The sequence below is a fragment of the Gorilla gorilla genome, chromosome 1, assembly GCF_029281585.2.
Source record: "Gorilla gorilla gorilla isolate KB3781 chromosome 1, NHGRI_mGorGor1-v2.1_pri, whole genome shotgun sequence".
NCBI lineage: Eukaryota > Metazoa > Chordata > Mammalia > Primates > Hominidae > Gorilla > Gorilla gorilla.
This window is the reverse complement of record NC_073224.2, coordinates 132,396,036-132,414,451: the sequence shown is the minus strand read 5'-3', so window position 1 is coordinate 132,414,451 and position 18,416 is coordinate 132,396,036. Positions and strand designations below refer to the sequence as shown.

At 37.5% G+C, this 18,416-nt stretch overlaps 1 protein-coding gene across 3 annotated transcripts in view; it reads right to left on the bottom strand.

The window, feature by feature from the left end:
* VAV3 (vav guanine nucleotide exchange factor 3) overlaps positions 1 to 18,416 on the bottom strand; it is a 388,694-nt gene that overhangs the window by 6,799 nt on the left and 363,479 nt on the right. For all 3 annotated transcript variants that reach the window (XM_019039089.3, XM_019039034.4, XM_055376632.1), the window contains one exon: positions 18,230 to 18,359. In XM_019039089.3, the coding sequence (XP_018894634.2) occupies positions 18,230 to 18,359 (130 nt within the window). The remainder of the gene's footprint in view (positions 1 to 18,229; positions 18,360 to 18,416) is intronic.

Below are 18,416 nucleotides of genomic sequence, written 5' to 3'. Positions count from 1 at the left end.
TCTTCCAATATATTCTACCTCTGTTCAGGTAACTGCTTGACTTGACAGCCACAGAATTCTTCCAAAGTTAATATTCTTGTCATGAAAGGGTCCTAGGGATATTTGTGGATAGCAGTGACTTATTGAGATTCCCAGACACCACCCAAACAGACTGGCCAAGAGAATTGGAGGGAGTTTAGTTATTCTTAGAATCAACGGCCTTGGAGCCCTCATATAGACACTGATGCATTCATGACAGACTTTTCTCATGAATGGCCTCATGTTTACTTTTCACCTACCATGAAGTATACTCTTGTTGATAATCAAAGTCCTTTTCTATTCCATTGCACATTCTGCAGTACATTTTTTAAGTATACTGATACATGCCATTACAACTAATTTTTATAATCAGCCCAAATCATTTTCAGCCATGCAGTAGAAATGGTACATTTTCATTTTCTTGAGATCATGATATACTGTTAGAGGATAGGATGCCACCTCCATTTTAATGAGCAAATGACACACATCTAACTCTATTATTGGCAGAAAATCTGGTGCTAAGATTTCTATCCTACGTCTGTGAAAACTTCAGTTAGAAGCCCTCATTCTAAACATTACTTCTGTCAGGCATTAGAATTCTCTCCTTGGACTGTTTTCTTTCTTTCTTTTTTTTTTTTTTTTTTTTGAGACGGAGTTTTGCTCTGTTGCCCAGTTTGGAGTGCAGTTACACGATCTCGGCTCACTGCAAGCTCCGCCTCCCGGGTTCACGCCATTCTCCTGCCTCAGCCTCCCGAGTAGCTGGGACTGTTTTCTAAGTGTCCATCCTTGTGTCTCTCTCTCTGGGACTATTTTATCCATAAAGAAATAAAACACTATATTTCTCCAAAATTTTCAATGAAGGTAATTTACACCAAGAGTCTGGAATATAACAAGAGATAAGTTAGCTCTAGAAGAGAGAAATGATAAGCCAGTGAAAACACAGTTAAATGCAAATTAAATAATTTCAACAATAGGTAGATAAACTAGATAAGATAACCTATCTGTAATCTTAAAATATCTACTATTCCTGAAGGAATATGGGTAATACTTGACCAAAGGACTTGAAACTCTGTTTCAATTACAGAATATCAGGGTGCTAGCCCTGTCTCTTATCTAACTCTAAAAGCCTTATCATCGTTCGCATTCCTATCAAGTAGCTAGAATTAGAATCCTCTTAAATCTTATCTAAAATATTATAATTCCATCCAAACAGTAGTTAGCCCTCACAGTTAGGCTTTGGCCCCGCTGCTGTCTTCACTTAAACTAATGTTTTTCCCTGATGAACGCAGGAGATTCTTCGATATGGTTTGGCTTCTCACCTGAATTTCAGTCTATGGCTTCAAATGTTTTCATGACACTGCTACGAAGACTAGCTTTTATGTCTGATTTAACGTGTCTGAAACCAAATTCCTCATCTTCTTCCCTGTAATCTAGCTCAAAGTCCCATGTTTCCCCCCTGCAAGAACTCTCCTGTTCTCTCTGTGAACTAGCCTTGCAAAGTTGGTACACCGTTCAGCCCTCCTTGTCGCCTTTCTAAGTAAAGTGCTTTCTTCCTCTGCAATATGAAGTTAATCGTTCAGTAATTCTCAGCTGCACCATCCCAATTCAGGCATCTATATCATTCCTACTCTCAGAAAACTGCCAGCCAAATGGTCTTCTTGCTTCTGGCTTTCTTTCTCTTCTGTTCTAAATACTGCCTCACAGCAGCTCACCTTTGATGTAGAGTCTATCATGCTATTTGCTAAATTATGAAATCCAAACCCTTGGCCTGAATTCCATGACAGTTCATAATCTGGCCACTCTTGTCTCTCTAATGAAATCTGCATCCATTTCCACATGTGTTCTCTTTACCCAGACCAGCTTCCTACTACCTCCTGAGGCCCTCAGCTACATTTCCATCTCCAAATATCTGCTCATTCTGGAATGCTGCTCCTTCCCTGACCTCTGCTGACCTTAACTTCCCTGTCTCAAGAGTCCAGCCCAGACCCCTCCCAGGAGCCTTCCCTGACAATCCAGACAACACTCTGGCCCCTTCTTTGACCTTTCCTAGCCCTCTGGTAGGCATTGCATCATGGCACTTCATGGCTCTGATATTTAATTACTGTACGTTCTGTGTTGTATCCCCAATTAGACAGCGATTCTGGAGGGCAGGGGCCAGTTCTAATATTGCTTCTGCATCCTCCACAGGATCAGGTCCAGTGCTAAGCAACTGAAGCTGCTGAACGGACAAGTATCTCGGCAGGGTATTTAATTCTGCAAGTTCCTCATGTCTCCTCCTTCCATTCCTTTAGCTCATCTTCTGCTCACTTAAACTGCTCCATAAGACTTCCAACAAAGGCCAGCAAAACACCAAGGAAAGAAAGCGAAATATATTCGGGTTCTATTCCGCAGGCTTCCTGAGCACCACCATCTATCAGTGATATTCCTACAATAACTATTTTTTTTTTTCTGAGATGCTGAACACCTATTAAATACTGTATGTCTCACGGCATTAACCATACTCTATGCCTGAGGAATCTTCTTAGGAGTAAAAGGTTAATCAGTTTCTCCTGCCACCCAGTGTATAGCTCTCAGCCAAACATTTTAAGGATTGGTAGGGATGCTTTCTACTTTTCTACACACTGTAGCGTGACTTATTGTTGCCACTCTTCCTATATATCAATGGTAAATGCCTTCGGGTCCTTAATTCCTTTGAGCTGGGAAAACAGCATTTGAATGCCTGGCACCTACTGAGACAAGAGTAAAAGATAACATGTTTCTCCAGGAAACTATGGATTTAAACCCAGATGTAAGCAATATCAGAATAAGGTATTTGATAAAAATATTTTTAGAATGATTTAACCTGTAAAATATATTTCCATCCATACTGATAATATATCCACGTGTTTCTATATATACGGATGCATGGTTTCATCATCAAACTCCTCCTACCACACCAAGAAACTTCTAAAGTAAAAATTATTGGTAGGTGCACGTCCTGGAATAGAATTAAAGAGAGCCCAGTAACAGTGACATTTAAATGGGAACGTTGAGGTGGTTATCATCTCCTGGACTCTTCATTCACTGCCTAACATTATAGATAACCTACCTGCATCATGTTATTCTGGAAGCTTCTTGAAAGAGAACTCTTTTATGCATATTAGCATCCACTTAGATAATATTACACCAATACTGCGACCTTTTTCAATAGGTAATCATTTGCAAACTGGATGCTTCGTTTAAGGGCCTAACTTCCCCCCTTTTACAAACACTTTCAACTCCATATTAGCATAGACAAGGGAGGCCACCTTGCTTAGAGAGACCATCACACTTAGATAGGTATCTGGTTATTTTGCATGTGTATGACACCTGGCTCTCAATTGAGCTAACACTCATGGGGCATTATCAGCAAATGACTCAGTGGCTCATGATTTAGTGACTTAAAGTTTCCAATTAGGAACTATTAAGAGCACAGTCAAATATTATTTATCAAGTTTTCCAAGTTAAGCAAAACCTGAAGTACTAACATTACCTAATATAAATAGAAGTTATCTGTTAAATAAATAAACTTGGAATAGAAGTTATCAGCATAGCCATAATAACTGACTGGCAAATCATTAGTGGTTATTATTCAGTTCTGAGACCTGACTGAGAAGATAACACCACAAAACACAGAACAATGCCAATTAAAAAGAAAAAGAACACAGGTTTATGGTAGGATAAAAAAGTACTAGTGACTGGATATTTGATGCCTATACTTTTGTTGCCAAGGCTAAGGACTGTTTTAAAGTATTATGTTCTGCCTTGATCGTGCTATTAATGTTCATGAGCAGATGAAAATTTACTCAGTTTTCAGTAATATTTGAAATTTTCACACATTGGAAACCAACCTAATTGACACTCTTCCTTCAGGTACTAGTTATCAAATCCTAAGTATTTTTGAACTAACAATTATCCTTTACATGTATCAGAGAACATTACCCTAAGTTACTTGCTAAGTATTCTCTGGGACAGACATTCCTTAACACTCAGTTTTTAGTTGTAACAAGCACATGTGTTCTCACTGACTTAGGTAACAAAAAGTTGTTAGTAAGAATATGAGAAGATTGGGTCAATGGTACTGTCAACACTGATCACTTGCGTTTGCTGCCCAGCAGTGGCCCTAGATGTTTTGCTGAAGAACTGTACTCCTAAGTGGGATGCTTTGATGAGCAGTCTAGGAGGTTCTTTTTGCCAAGATTGTCTACAGATGGCCTAACACCAGAGAACATGCTGAGAATTTAATGAATGTTTAATTTAAATTTGTGATCCTTACCCTGGTTTTATTTTAGAACTCAGGCATATCGGTTTAGATGCCCTGCAAAATTCATAGACAGAGTATCAACTATCTGCTCCCCAATCTCTCCCAAACAAAATGACCTAAAACCCTATTGTTTAGTGCTTATTGTATATATATATTTTTTATTATTATACTTTAAGTTTTACGGTACATGTGCACAATGTGCAGGTTAGTTACATATGTATACATGTGCCTTGCTGGTGCGCTGCACCCACTAACTCGTCATCTAGCATTAGGTATATCTCCCAATGCTATCCCTCCCCCCTCCCCGACCCCACAACTGTCCCCAGAGTGTGATGTTCCCCTTCCTGTGTCCATGTGTTCTCATTGTTCAATCCCCACCTATGAGTGAGAATATGTGATGTTTGGTTTTTTGTTCTTGCGATAGTTTACTGAGAATGACGAATTCCAATTTCATCCATGTCCCTACAAAGGACATGAACTCATCATTTTTTATGGCTGCATAGTATTCCATGGTGTATATGTGCCACATTTTCTTAATCCAGTCTATCATTGTTGGACATTTGGGTTGGTTCCAAGTCTTTGCTATTGTGAATAGTGATGCAATAAACATACGTGTGCATGTGTCTTTATAGCAGCATGATTTATAGTCCTTTGGGTATATACCCAGTAATGGGATGGCTGGGTCAAATGGTATTTCTAGTTCTAGATCCCTGAGGAATCGCCACACTGACTTCCACAATGGATGAACTAGTTTACCGTCCCACCAACAGCGTAAAAGTGTTCCTATTTCTCCACGTCCTCTCCAGCACCTGGTATTTCCTGACTTTTTAATGATTGCCATTCTAACTGGTGTGAGATGGTATCTCATTGTGGTTTTGATTTGCATTTCTCTGATGGCCAGTGATGGTGAGCATTTTTTCATGTGTTTTTTGGCTGCATAAATGTCTTCTTTTGAGAAGTGTCTGTTCATGTCCTTTGCCCACTTTTTGATGGGGTTGTTTGAGTAAGAGCTATCTATGACAAACCCACAGCCAATATCATACTGAATGGGCAAAAACTGGAAGCATTCCCTTTAAAAACTGGCACAAGACAAGGATGCCCTCTCTCACCACTCCTATTCAACATAGTGTTGGAAGTTCTGGCCAGGGCAATTAGGCAGGAGAAGGAAATAAAGGGTATTCAATTAGGAAAAGAGGAAGTCAAATTGTCCCTGTTTGCAGACGACATGATTGTATATCTAGAAAACCCCATTGTCTCAGCCCAAAATCTCCTTAAGCTGATAAGCAACTTCAGCAAAGTCTCAGGATACAAAATCAATGTACAAAAATCACAAGCATTCTTATATACCAATAACAGACAAACAGAGAGCCAAATCATGAGTGAACTCTCATTCACAATTGCTTCAAAGAGAATAAAATACCTAGGAATCCAACTTACAAGGGACGTGAAGGACCTCTTCAAGGATAACTACAAACCACTGCTCAATGAAATAAAAGAGGATACAAACAAATGGAAGAACATTCCATGTTCATGGGTAGGAAGAATCAATATCGTGAAAATGGCTATACTGCCCAAGGTAATTTATAGATTCAATGCCATCCCCATCAAGCTACCAGTGACTTTCTTCACAGAATTGGAAAAAACTACTTTAAAGTTCATATGGAACCAAAAAAGAGCCCACATCGCCAAGTCAATCCTAAGCCAAAAGAACAAAGCTGGAGGCATCACGCTACCTGACTTCAAACTATACTACAAGGCTACAGTAACCAAAACAGCATGGTACTGGTACCAAAACAGAGATATAGATCAATGGAACAGAACAGAGCCCCCAGAAATAACGCCGCATATCTACAACTATCTGATCTTTGACAAACCTGAGAAAAACAAGCAATGGGGAAAGGATTCCCTATTTAATAAATGGTGCTGGGAAAACTGGCTACCCATATGTAGAAAGCTGAAACTAGATCCCTTCCTTACACCTTATACAAAAATCAATTCAAGATGGATTAAAGACTTAAATGTTAGACCTAAAACCATACAAACCCTAGAAGAAAACCTAGGCATTACCATTCAGGACCTAGGCACGGGCAAGGACTTCATGTCTAAAACACCAAAAGCAATGGCAACAAAAGCCAAAATTGACAAATGGGACCTAATTAAACTAAAGAGCTTCTGCACAGCAAAAGAAACTACCATCAGAGTGAACAGGCAACCCACAAAATGGGAGAAAATTTTCACAACCTACTCATCTGACAAAGGGCTAATATCCAGAATCTACAATGAACTCAAACAAATTTACAAGAAAAAAGCTTATTGTATATTTTATATATTGTCACTGAAAAAAAACTAGGAATAATTTAGATTAATTTCATTTAATTGAATGCTGACATCTGGTAAGTAGACAAATTTCTGTTAACCCAAAATCCAAAGCTGTAACAAGGAAAACTTATGTCTAGGATTATTGTAAAAAATAAACTACTACTTAGTATTCAATGCTACAGAGTATAAACATATAAAGCCATTAACAAGAAAACAAACTAAGTATAAGGTCTTTCTTATTGCTATGGAAAACTGCCTAGGGATTTCAGATTATTTATACGCATATCATTTATCAAGATGTTAATTCTAAATCTATATTTAAAAAATATTTGGCAGACATTTATTATATTGCTAATGTGCCAAAGACTGCTAAGATATCATAGGAGATATAATGAATAGGTACAGCCTCTGACATCACAGGAGCTTAGAAATTAGTGAAGAGATAGACACAGACAGAAATTATGTAGAGATATGGAAATGATTCATTTTGGATTGAGAATGCTATGATTAGACTTTAGGCTCTATTGGAGCCCTCAACACAAAACAAAACCTTCCAAACTCCCAGTTGCTCAGGGCAAAAACCTTAGAATTATTCTTAGGTCTTCTATTACTATTATACATCACATCTGATGTGTCATAATATCCTTTTGGATCACCCTCAAAATATAAATATAGTCACCTATATGGCTATGTGCTGTTCCAGGCCACTATCATCTCTTACCTTGATTGCTGTATGGGCCTAACTGGTCTTCCTGTGCCTACTTTGTCATCTCTTTTTCATGGTTTTTTTTATAATACAGAAACTAGAATAATCCTATTAAAACTTTAAAGACAGACCATGTTTCTCCTTTGCCCACATCCCTCCAATGGTTTCCTGTTTCTTCAAGGGTAAAAGCTAAAGTCCTTTAGGGCCTTAAGTGATCTGGCCTCACTTACCCCTTGAACCTCATCTCCAGCTACTCCTCCTCTTGGTCCTTCTGCTCTGGCCACATTGCCCAGTCAGACATACCCCTCCCTTAGCACTGACAGTTCTCTCTTTCACCTCCTTGAGAGTCTTGATTCAAATGCAACCTTCACAGTGAAACCTGCTGTGATGTCCTATAAAACAGTCATGGATCCACACCACTAGCGCCATGTGATGGTGACAGAAACAGAGCTTATTGTGGGAACAACACACAATCAGAGAAGTAGGTAGAGTGCATGCAATCTCCCAAACTCCCATTGTCCTACTGCTGAGGTGAGGCACAAATGCTCTACACACACTGTGGTTACAGTTTCAGCATCCTGCTCTATGTATTGACAGGATATTTATGCAAACTTATAATAGCAGAAGCTCCCTGGTCACACAAGTGGCCTGTTAGAAAGAAGTGCTTCTAGAGCCAGTGGCTGGTGTCAGCCTGCTCTACCATTGAACTAACTCAGAAGTGATGAACCAGCTTTCTGCTATGCTACCAGAAAGAGGGAAAATGAGACTATAGTTTTGTTTTTCATCACCCAACCAGCCCAGTTAAAAATTGTAAGCCATCCCTCAACGCTGATGAGTACCACTCCCTTGGCATAGTTTTTTTTTTTTCCCAGAGCGCTCAGTAACGTCTAACATAATACACTTAATTATTTTTCTAAATCCATTAGCTACCTTCCCTACTAGCAAGTGGAATCTCCATTAGAGTAGGGAATTTTATCCATGCTATTCACTGCTGTATTTTAACAGTGCCTGCCCTGAAGTAGGCTCTCAATTAAGATCTGTTGAATGAATGCATTAATGAATAATGAATGAATGAATGTGGGGAACTATGGAGAAGGTTAATGGTGAAGATGCAACAACTAAACAATAAATGAGGAAAGAAGTGCTTGGATTCGATTGAAATATGTAGAACTGTACCCTTTGAGGAGGAAGGAGAAAGGGAAGGGTGGAAATTAACTGTTGAAGAATGAGTTTTGAATAAAGAAAAATCTGAGCCAATCAGTCAGGCGATATTGAAATTTTTGTGCCCGGTCTGACAAATTGGAGTGCATCTATCAGAGGGTGGTGAAGATGGTGGGAAATTGACAACCATTTACATGATGAGGAATTGACTAATTATTTTGAAAAAGAAAAGGAAGGAATGAAGAGGTAGAAAGGAAGCATGGGGAAGGGGAAAGAACATACCAGATGAAAAGTTACCATGAGAGGGAGAGTATATAGTATATTATTTTGAATGTACAATGCATTATTTTTATAGTATATTTGGGGTTATCTTGGTAGGAAGAATATATATTTATTTTGAACTAATCACAATAAATAGCTATAGTACATCAAATTTCTAGATCAATAAAAGAAAAAAAAACTTAATTTGTTCAGAAAATAGGGTGTTTTGTGTGGTATTGAACATAAAGTCCCTTGAGTGTTCAAGCAAAGCCTGATGATGACTTCTCAGGAGTGTTATAGAACGTTTAAAAAAACCTGTATTAGGGCTAATGGGGATGGTAAGTTTGAAGTGCCTAGATACAAGAAGAGTTTCTCTGGCATTCCTACCTATTGTTTAGATGTTAAGCTGTATTGTACACAACACTTGAGACGTGAGTATGATATAGTATTTAATGCAAGCAGAGGCTCAACAAATGTTGAATGCACGAAGCAATGAATGAAAGTATAATTTAATGAAAGGAAACCCTACCCGAATATGTAGTCAGCTTATTAATGTTATTAAGAGCAAGAGAGCTGCAGAGTTAAAATCTGCTACCTTGTGCAGATTTGGGATTCAGCAGGGGAAGTCAAATATCAGTCATATATCAGGAAAAAAGAGATATCAGCATTGATCCTCATAACTAGGAGCCTGGTTAAATTTTTAGGAAGAAAAACTGGGAATTTCTCCCCATTTAGATGAATTTCTGTCTGTTTTTCAAGCAAGAGACTAGTAAAACCAAATTCTTGGATCAGGGCTGTTATATGAAAGCACTATGGTAAATTAACTGCATTGAGACCAGTTATGTATGTATGTTTGTATGTATGTATGTATGTATCTATGTATGTAGTTATTTTTTATATTGAGTCTCCCTCTGTTGCCCAGGCTGGAGTGCAGTGGCACCATCTTGGCTCACTACAACCTCCGCCTCCTGGGTTCAAGCAATTCTTCTGCCTCGGTCTCCCGAGTAGCTGGGATTACAGATGCGTGCCACCACACCGGGCTAATTTTTTGTATTCTTAGTAAAGACGGGGTTTCACCATGTTGGCCAGGCAGGTTTCAAACTCCTAACCTCAAATGATCCACCTGCTTCAGCCTCTCAAAGTGCTGGGGATTACAGGCATGAGCCACTGTGCCTGACCGAGACCAGTTTTCAATTTAGAACATGAGGTTATATGAGACACTATAAAAGTATTAATGAACAGTATAAAAGATGAGAAATTCTAAGACCGTAAGTACTGCTCTGAGCCTTGAAACATTTAAAAGATAGCACTGAATGAGGTTATCTGAATCTGTAGAATTTACACCTGCAAGCCATATTCTGAAGGGATCCTGGACACTGGTTGCTAACTTTTAAAGCCATCAGGCTCAGAATAAAAATGCCTTAGAGTAGCTGGTAAAGATACTGAAGTAACTAAATAAAAAAGGGAAGCCCAGCATCACTTACTAAAGAAGATGTGCAATTGCAGTTGATCAGTTGCCCAAGAACTGTAAATTATGTGGACACCATAGATGAAGAGAGAAGAATATAAAAATGTCAGCAATATGTTATAACTAACTTAGTCCACAGAATAGTGTGTATACCGGAAGAGTGGAGCCAAGCTCCAGGAAATAGAAGTAGGAAACCAAAGTATCAGGGAAAAGGAGAAGGACTTTATAAATATACTTAAAATTGTCAAATGAGGCTAATGTAACACTTCACACTGGGTACCGGTATTGGAAGTGGTAGCAAGAGCAGCAGTAGTAATAGCAGGAGCAAAACACATAGCACTTCCCACATGTGAGATGCTATTCTCAGTATTTCACACCTACTAACTCTTTTAAGCCTCCTAACATGAGCATTAAACACTATGAGACAGTGTTGCATGATGAAATAAACTGGGGAAAACTCTAGATAAACTGTCACTTTCCTAGAAGGGAATATATCATACTAGCAGCATTTCTTATATATCTGTTTGACAAAAGAAATCTTTTCATGGTACTTCTCACAGGGCTAGAGATTCCTGGAATACTCCATTGGAGATATTGATCTGATATATGTAAAAGGGGTTTGAAAAGTAAGAGTGTCCTGTTAATCATCAAATTATTGAATTTCAGAATTCTTAGGTTCTCTTATTCCATATAAAATATTTAATACAATGTTTCAGACAAATGGTCATTCAAATATTGTTTAGGAGCCTGCATTGGCTAGAAGTGCAGTCTCTCAGAAAGATAAGGCATTTCACCGTGGAAAGGCAATACAATTCATTGAAAACACTTTTTTTTTGTATTAAAGTAGTGTTTTTCTTGTATAAATCTCATTCACTGACTGCCTGACTGCTGTAATAAAGTCCTCTTATAACTCCAAGTTACAAAATGACAAAAAGAAAAATTAGAATAAGGATGGAAAATTTTAGAGAAAAGTTTAAAATTAATACAGTGGAACTGCAGTGGGTTGAATGGTGGCCCTTCAAAAAGATATGCCCACCCAGAACCTGTGAACCTGTGAATGTGACTTTATTTGAAACAGGGGTCTTTGCAGATGTAATTCAGTTAAGGATCTCAAAATGAGATCAAGCTGTATTTGGGTGGGCCCTAAATCCAATGACAGGTGTCCATAAGAGAAAAGAAGGGACAATGATACACACAGAAGGTGACGTGAAGACCAGCAGAGACTGGAGCGGTGCATCTATAAACCAAGCCATGCCAAGGATTGCCAGTAGAAACTGGGAGAGGAGCATGGGAGGGATTCTCCCTCAGAGCCTCCAGGAAGAATTAGCCCTGCTAACACCTTGGTTTTCAACTTCTGGCCTCCAGAAGGGTGAGAGAGTAAACTTCTGTTGTTTTAAGCCACTTGGTTCGTGATAATTTTATAGCAGTACTAGGAAACCAATATAACGAGATTAAAACAAATATTTAAATTACCACAATAAAATTAGATCATATCAAACCCAATTGCAAAATGACCGAGGAAAAGATGACAAAAAAACTGAGGATACAACAAAATCAGAAAATAAAGGCAGGTGAATATGGGAATGCTGAATTAAAAGGGCAAGGGAGAAACTACGTTAAGTGGATGGTTAGGAACCTGTATGAAGGAGATAATAAATATTGTCTCTATTCTATTGTAATATAACTAATAAATAGTTAAGGAATTATTAGGATGTTTAAGGAATTATCAGGAATAAGAATGCTACTTTATGTTCTACTGAGTTAAATAAATACGACACAAATTATCCAAGTTTCTGTTTCTACCCAAAATACTGACCAAAAATGAAGGATAAGCATGTTGTTGGATGGTGAATAGAATAATGGGGACAGTGGGTGGCAGGAAAGAGACCCCACCCAGGGAGAGACAGCCTAGGCTCTGTTCTGGCTTCTACTTCTTCCTGCAAGGTCAACCTTAGGGCTCCAATGATAAAAGTAGCCTTCGTCAATCTTTGAAGAATTGCTACACTATTTGTCACCACACTGAAAGGAACATGCTGATCTACACTTTGTTTTCAAACTCACCCATATTCCCACGCTTTTCCAGTTTCAACTTAGCACTCTAATATCTGCTGTGTCTCCTGTGAACCTTAGACTCTGACTTCTCTTATTTAGCCCCTTCTGAGGCTATTTCATGCAAGGCATGTGCAAAAGTACAATTGAGAAGGACAAGCAAAGGGTCCTGGCTTCTAGGGCTCCAGCAAACAATGCACCAGAAGAAATTAAGCCTATATACAAATGCCTATAATTCTCACATCACTATATTCTATGTGAACTATGAAATGGAGTATTAATGATTCATAAAATTCTACCTTCAATCCAGACCACTCTCCTCAGTGCCAGCTGCATCCTGAACCATTGAATATCTGCAGGTACCTAAACATTGTGCAAAACTGAATATATTCTCTTTTCTCTTAAATCTGTTCTATCTCTTCTGTTTCCTGGATTGTTAATGGTTTTATCACTTGCCAGTTGTCCAAAGCAAATACTTACGTACCATACTTGTACTAATTTGATTTCAAATCCTTTATCCAATCAACTCAACCTCTAAGATATACGCAAACCTGCCACTGTCCTTCTCTACTGTCACTATGCAACTCATGTCCAAAGCATGCTTATCCCTCTCACGGACATCTGCAATAGCCTCCTAACTCATCTTCCCTCTGTGCATGCCTCCCTCCAGGCCACTCCTCAGGAACAGTCAGTGGTCTTTTAAGACAATGTAAATTAGTTCATGCCATTTTCTGTCTGTAAAACTTCAATACTTTCCTAGTGCAAATATCAGAATCCACTTACTATACTCACAACACATTGGTCCTTTTTCAGTTCCTTAAACATATGAAGTTCTCTACTGCTTATGAACCTTCACACAAATGACCTCTTTGCTATGCAGGTTCCCTATTGGCCACCACCCCACACCCTGTCAGCTCTTGTAGATCCTTTAAGTTTAGCCTGACTGTCACTTCTTCAAAAAGCCCTTATCTGACCCTGAAGGCTAAATGGCCCTGCTCCCATTTCCTTGCACTTATGCTTCAGCTTCATAAGGATTATCAAAATTTGTGATTATTGAAGGCGTTTGTTTTTGTCTGTTCTTGTTCACCAGATTGTGTATCTTATTCATTATTATAATTCCAGTATCTAGCACAAGGCCTAGCACATACTAAGTAGTGAAAATATTTTCAGGATAAAGGGATGAATGAATGAATGAATGAATGAATGAATGAAGCAAATCCAGTGAGGTCACAGGTAAGGAACGGATGGCTTCAAATATGATCTGTTCAGTACATGCTAGTGTTCCACACGTCCTGAAATCAATGGACCATACGCTTCTATGTCTGAAGCAGGCAAAAGAAGGACACTGTCACTACCTCCCAATTCTTCAGATATAGCCAGCAAACGGGATCATCTCCACAACTGAAAACTTCTATTCTGAAATATTTCAGACTTAAAGTAGCAAGGAGAGCAAAAGGAATTCCCACATATTTTTCATTCAGACTCCCCAAATGTTAACATTTTATGATGTTTGCTTTATCAATCTATGTATTTTTCCTGAGCCACTTGAGAATAAATTGCAGACATAATGCCCCTTATTGCTAAATACTCAGCACACGTTCCTGAAAAACAAAGGTATTCTCTTCTCTTATATAACCACAGTACAATTATCAAAAGCAGAAAATTGCATTGACGCGGTACTATTTTTTAATCAAGAGAATTTATTCAAAATTTGCCAATTGTATCACATCTTTTATAGCAACATATATACACACATATTTTATAACATATACAAAATATGTTACTATACACACACACATATATATACATACGTGTGTGTGTGTGTGTGTGTATGTATCTTCCCAACCCCTGTTCTAGGATTCAATCCAAGACCACATGTTATATGTAGTTGTCACATCTCCTGGTCTCCTTTAATCTGAAACAGTTCCTCAGACTTTTCTTTAATGACACTGAAAGTTTTAGAGTATAGACCAATTATTTTGCAGAATGTCTTTTAGTTTGGGATTGTCTGATGTTTCCTCATGATTAGATTCCACTTATGCTTTTTGGGGACAATAATACCACCAAAGTGTTGGTGTGTCCTGCTTGGAGCATTATATTAGGAGGTACATGATATTTATTTGTCCCATTATTAGGGATGTTAACTTCAATCACTTGGTTATTACTATTACCCTTTTGTAATTAATAAGTTCTTACAGAAGATACTTGGATATTATATAAATATAGTGATAGCCATTTAAAAAAATTACCCAACTCTACTCTGTGGCCCAACTAATTCTCTACAAGTAAAAACTTGGCAAAATATTTAAGGTCTGCTTATGGGTCACAAAATAGCTAAACATACAACTTTTCCTAATGCACCAATCTGTTAACATTACCTTACCTGCTTCTCTCATGCAAACAAAGGAAAAAACCTAAGATGCTATTTTTAAAAGAACATTATAAAATCTCTAATTTCATTCCTCATTCATCAGATGAGAAAGCTAAGGCCCAGACAGGCTAAGTGACTCGCCTAAGGTCAGACAGCTACTCTGGCAGACCTCAAAATAATTAAGTGTTCATTGTAGAGCAAGAAAGGCAAAAGTCAATTTAATGCCCTTCAAATATACAAGCCCTATAGGTAAACCTAAAGCAATCTAAGGCAGGTTTGAGATGACCATTTTGGAAAATAATGGGATTTTTACAAAGATCCATAGAACATCTTTCATGGAGTCACCGAAGTTTCTAGAGGAAGCCCAAGAGCTCCCTGCTATGCCTGAGTTCTCTCTTTGTTGTTTTTCTTTCTCTCTTTTCTTCTCACTTAGAAATGCTCTTAAGTCATTCCAAAGACAAAGATAAAATCCCATCACTCTGGGAGAGAGGCTGAGAGACAGCCTACAATGGGCTCCTGACTTTAAAATGTTATGCTCCTTGCCCAATACTTTGGACACTTGCTTAATTCTAATCAATATCTTTTTAAATGTTACTTTGAATTTGCATAAGATAGTCCTGTCATAATCTTATCACATTGTACATACTTGAAAAAATAATTGGTAAACATTCTAAGAACATTCTAACCTAGAGTAGCCCAAAAGTAAGTGGCCACTACAGTGCCCTGGGGCTTTCTTTTCCAAGGTGACTAGATTATTTAAAAATAATAACAATAATAAACAGCAGGTTTCAGGAGTTGAAGTTCTATTCTCAACCTCTACTCAGAACACAGAATGGTTCCAAGCTTTACCTTGCCTGCTCTGTATCCTCCAAGGACTTTTAGAAGTAATGGAGATGCCATTTCTGTCCAACCCAGTATCCCAAGGTAATAATGCTTGGCAAATGTTATTTTTAGATGATAGCAGCATACCTAAAGCTATGAACCAAAGGTAAGCAATATGAAGACATCTTGCACAATCTTTCTATACAAACATGCAGCATTTCCTCCTTACCACTTCCTGGGATGTATAAAATGCATAAAAATAGAAGCAGTCTTTCTTTAAGGGTGAGCTTTTATCAAGACTTGGTATAAAAATAAGCAAGTTATATTTAAAAAATCATAAAGGCAAAGATGTACATTGCTATGAGTCATAATTAGTAAATGTATTCAAGCCTTAGAAATATAGGAAAGTGCTGTGTTAGAATAAGAGTTAGAAGTAGCAGCAGTAGTAGAGGAAGTAGAAGTTGTAGAGTCAGCAGTAACTTTTACTGTTTACCATGTAAGAGCACTATGCTAAGTGCTTTATATAGAACACCTCATTTAGTCCTCAGAACCATCTTAGTCTTCCTCTAACTTTATACAAAGTTAGTATAAAGTAAATAAAACACTGGAATGGTATCACAAATTTGATCTAAGATTGTAATCCTTCTTTGCAGTAACGAATGACTAATCTTGGAGTGTTAACCACTGTGCAATCATTACCAACCTACACCCCTTCTCTCCTTTTGAGTTGCTTTACGAGGGAGATCTTACCTGACCACTCTATATAAAAATATGAAACTCCTCCAAGCCAGACTTGCCTGAGTTTCCCCATTAAAATGTAAACTCCATAAAGGTAGGAATTTTGTCTTCTTAATTGCTATATCCCAGAACCAGAACAGTGCCTTGTATGTGTTAGGTGTTTAATATATATCTGTTTAACGAATGAATGAATAATTGATGAACAAAACCAAACTATAACAAATATAAAATTTTCAATGAATTGTTTGCTTTCCCTTCACAATTACAAAAAAAAAGTTTTAGTGGCTTGATTCAAGTTGTCAGAATCTCTTAAAAAGACTGGGTAGGGAAGTTTGAACTCAAGAGTTTATTTGTTGAAAAATTTATCTGGGGCTAGCATGGATATTCAAAGACATTCTACTGGCTATGCTTTTTTTTAAGAAAAAGTCCTGTAATTCCCTTCTTAGTTGTCAAACAAGTTGAGCATTAAATACTTCATTAAACATGAGACATAATTTTAAGTTAGACAACTTCATTCATTGCCGGGCTACATTCTCTGAGTACCTCCACGTACTAAACACCAAGGAATTGGCTGGGAGTGAACCACAGAGTGAAATATGAGGGTTAGTGACCTTCCTACCTAATATGGGACATCTGTTCTCCCTGTCTGCCCACTTCTCCCTCCTAGGCTCTCTAGAGCTAAGTGAACAACTCAAACAGGATTTTTCATCTAACCGAGCTCCCTGGCAACTTTTATTATCTCTTGCTGCTGGGAAGGCAAAGAAACAGAGCTTTGAAAATTACATGTTTCATGCTGGGGGAAATGTCATAGCTTCAACAGAGTTTTAAGATACTGGTAGGAAAATTGTTTTTTTGGAGAAAACTTCCATTTTTGAATGAGCAAAAATTATGCCTATTTGAGAATCTAAAATAATCAGGTAATCTTGGGCTAAAAAATAACACGATAAAATCTAATAGGTGTTTAAAGTTTTAACATAAAGTTCGCTCTACTTTCATTGCACGAGCTTAGGCATACATCATTGATCACTGTGAGGACAACATATATTAAGTTACTTAAATAAAAAATATGTCAGTTGATGTGACAGATTGTTTGTTTACTTGAATTGAAATGTATAAAACTTCACTGATGTTGTTGAAACCCAGAGCATTACCTGTTCCCCTTTCAGTTTCTGCTTTTAGGGAAAAATATAAAGTTATATTAAAGTGACGCAAATTCTGTTTTCAAATACCTCTAGATATCCCAGTTTTGCTTAGGCTAAAGATTCTAAGAGTAATGAAATTGTATTCACTTCTTCCCCAAAACACTTATTTAAAAAAAATAAAATGATATCAGATTAAGAAAATAAAATCACACCTTCTTGATGACATTTTTCAATTTTTTTGTTACATGCTCTATCTATCTCCAGGAAGATTATGTAACATTAAACGATGAGAGAAAAGGTTTTCGACTTAGACTCACAGTCCAACCATAACATGCTTTTGTTTGCATGCTAATCTTTTGTGATTAGTCGTGGCACACGGCTCATTCTGAAAGAAAGTGGCTAATGTATGGTTTTAGAAATACTAGCATCCAAAAAAACACATTAGTAATGTCAAAATTCTTAAAGTAGTCATTGAAATAGACCATAAGCAGATTTGAGATACTAGGCTAACTGGAGAGCTGTGTACCAGCCCTGCTTAAATACTATTACTCAAACAGAATTATGACCTCACACATTACATGTAAGTTAAAAAGAGTTTAGTTAATATAAAAGTCAATGAAAAGTATAAAATGTAAATATTAGCATATCTTTTACGTTTCTGCTGGATTTTTGGACATAAACATAAATTTTAATTTGCCATAAAGATCTATAATTAGACATGTTCACAAGGCTGTTGGTCCATCTGACTCTGCTAACTCCAGAAAAGAAGTCCTTGCTCATGCATTAGCACATCCATTGGTTATATTTTAAAATTTGGAAGGAAGATGTTTAATGTTATTGTGCCTCTAATTTTTAAGTGACAGCAAATTGTATTCTCAATTACAATACTTACAGCTGTTGCCTGCTCTATTACCCCTCTGTCCAGCTGAATGTTCTGGCTCCTTGTATGGAAACTGCAGAGTTGTATCTAAGGTTCTGAACCCTTCCTTGAGAGAATGATGCTTGTAGTACTCCACAAGTTCCTTTGGAAAAAAGAATTCAACATATTTTTGATAAGGATACTTTTGTTCTCAAACACA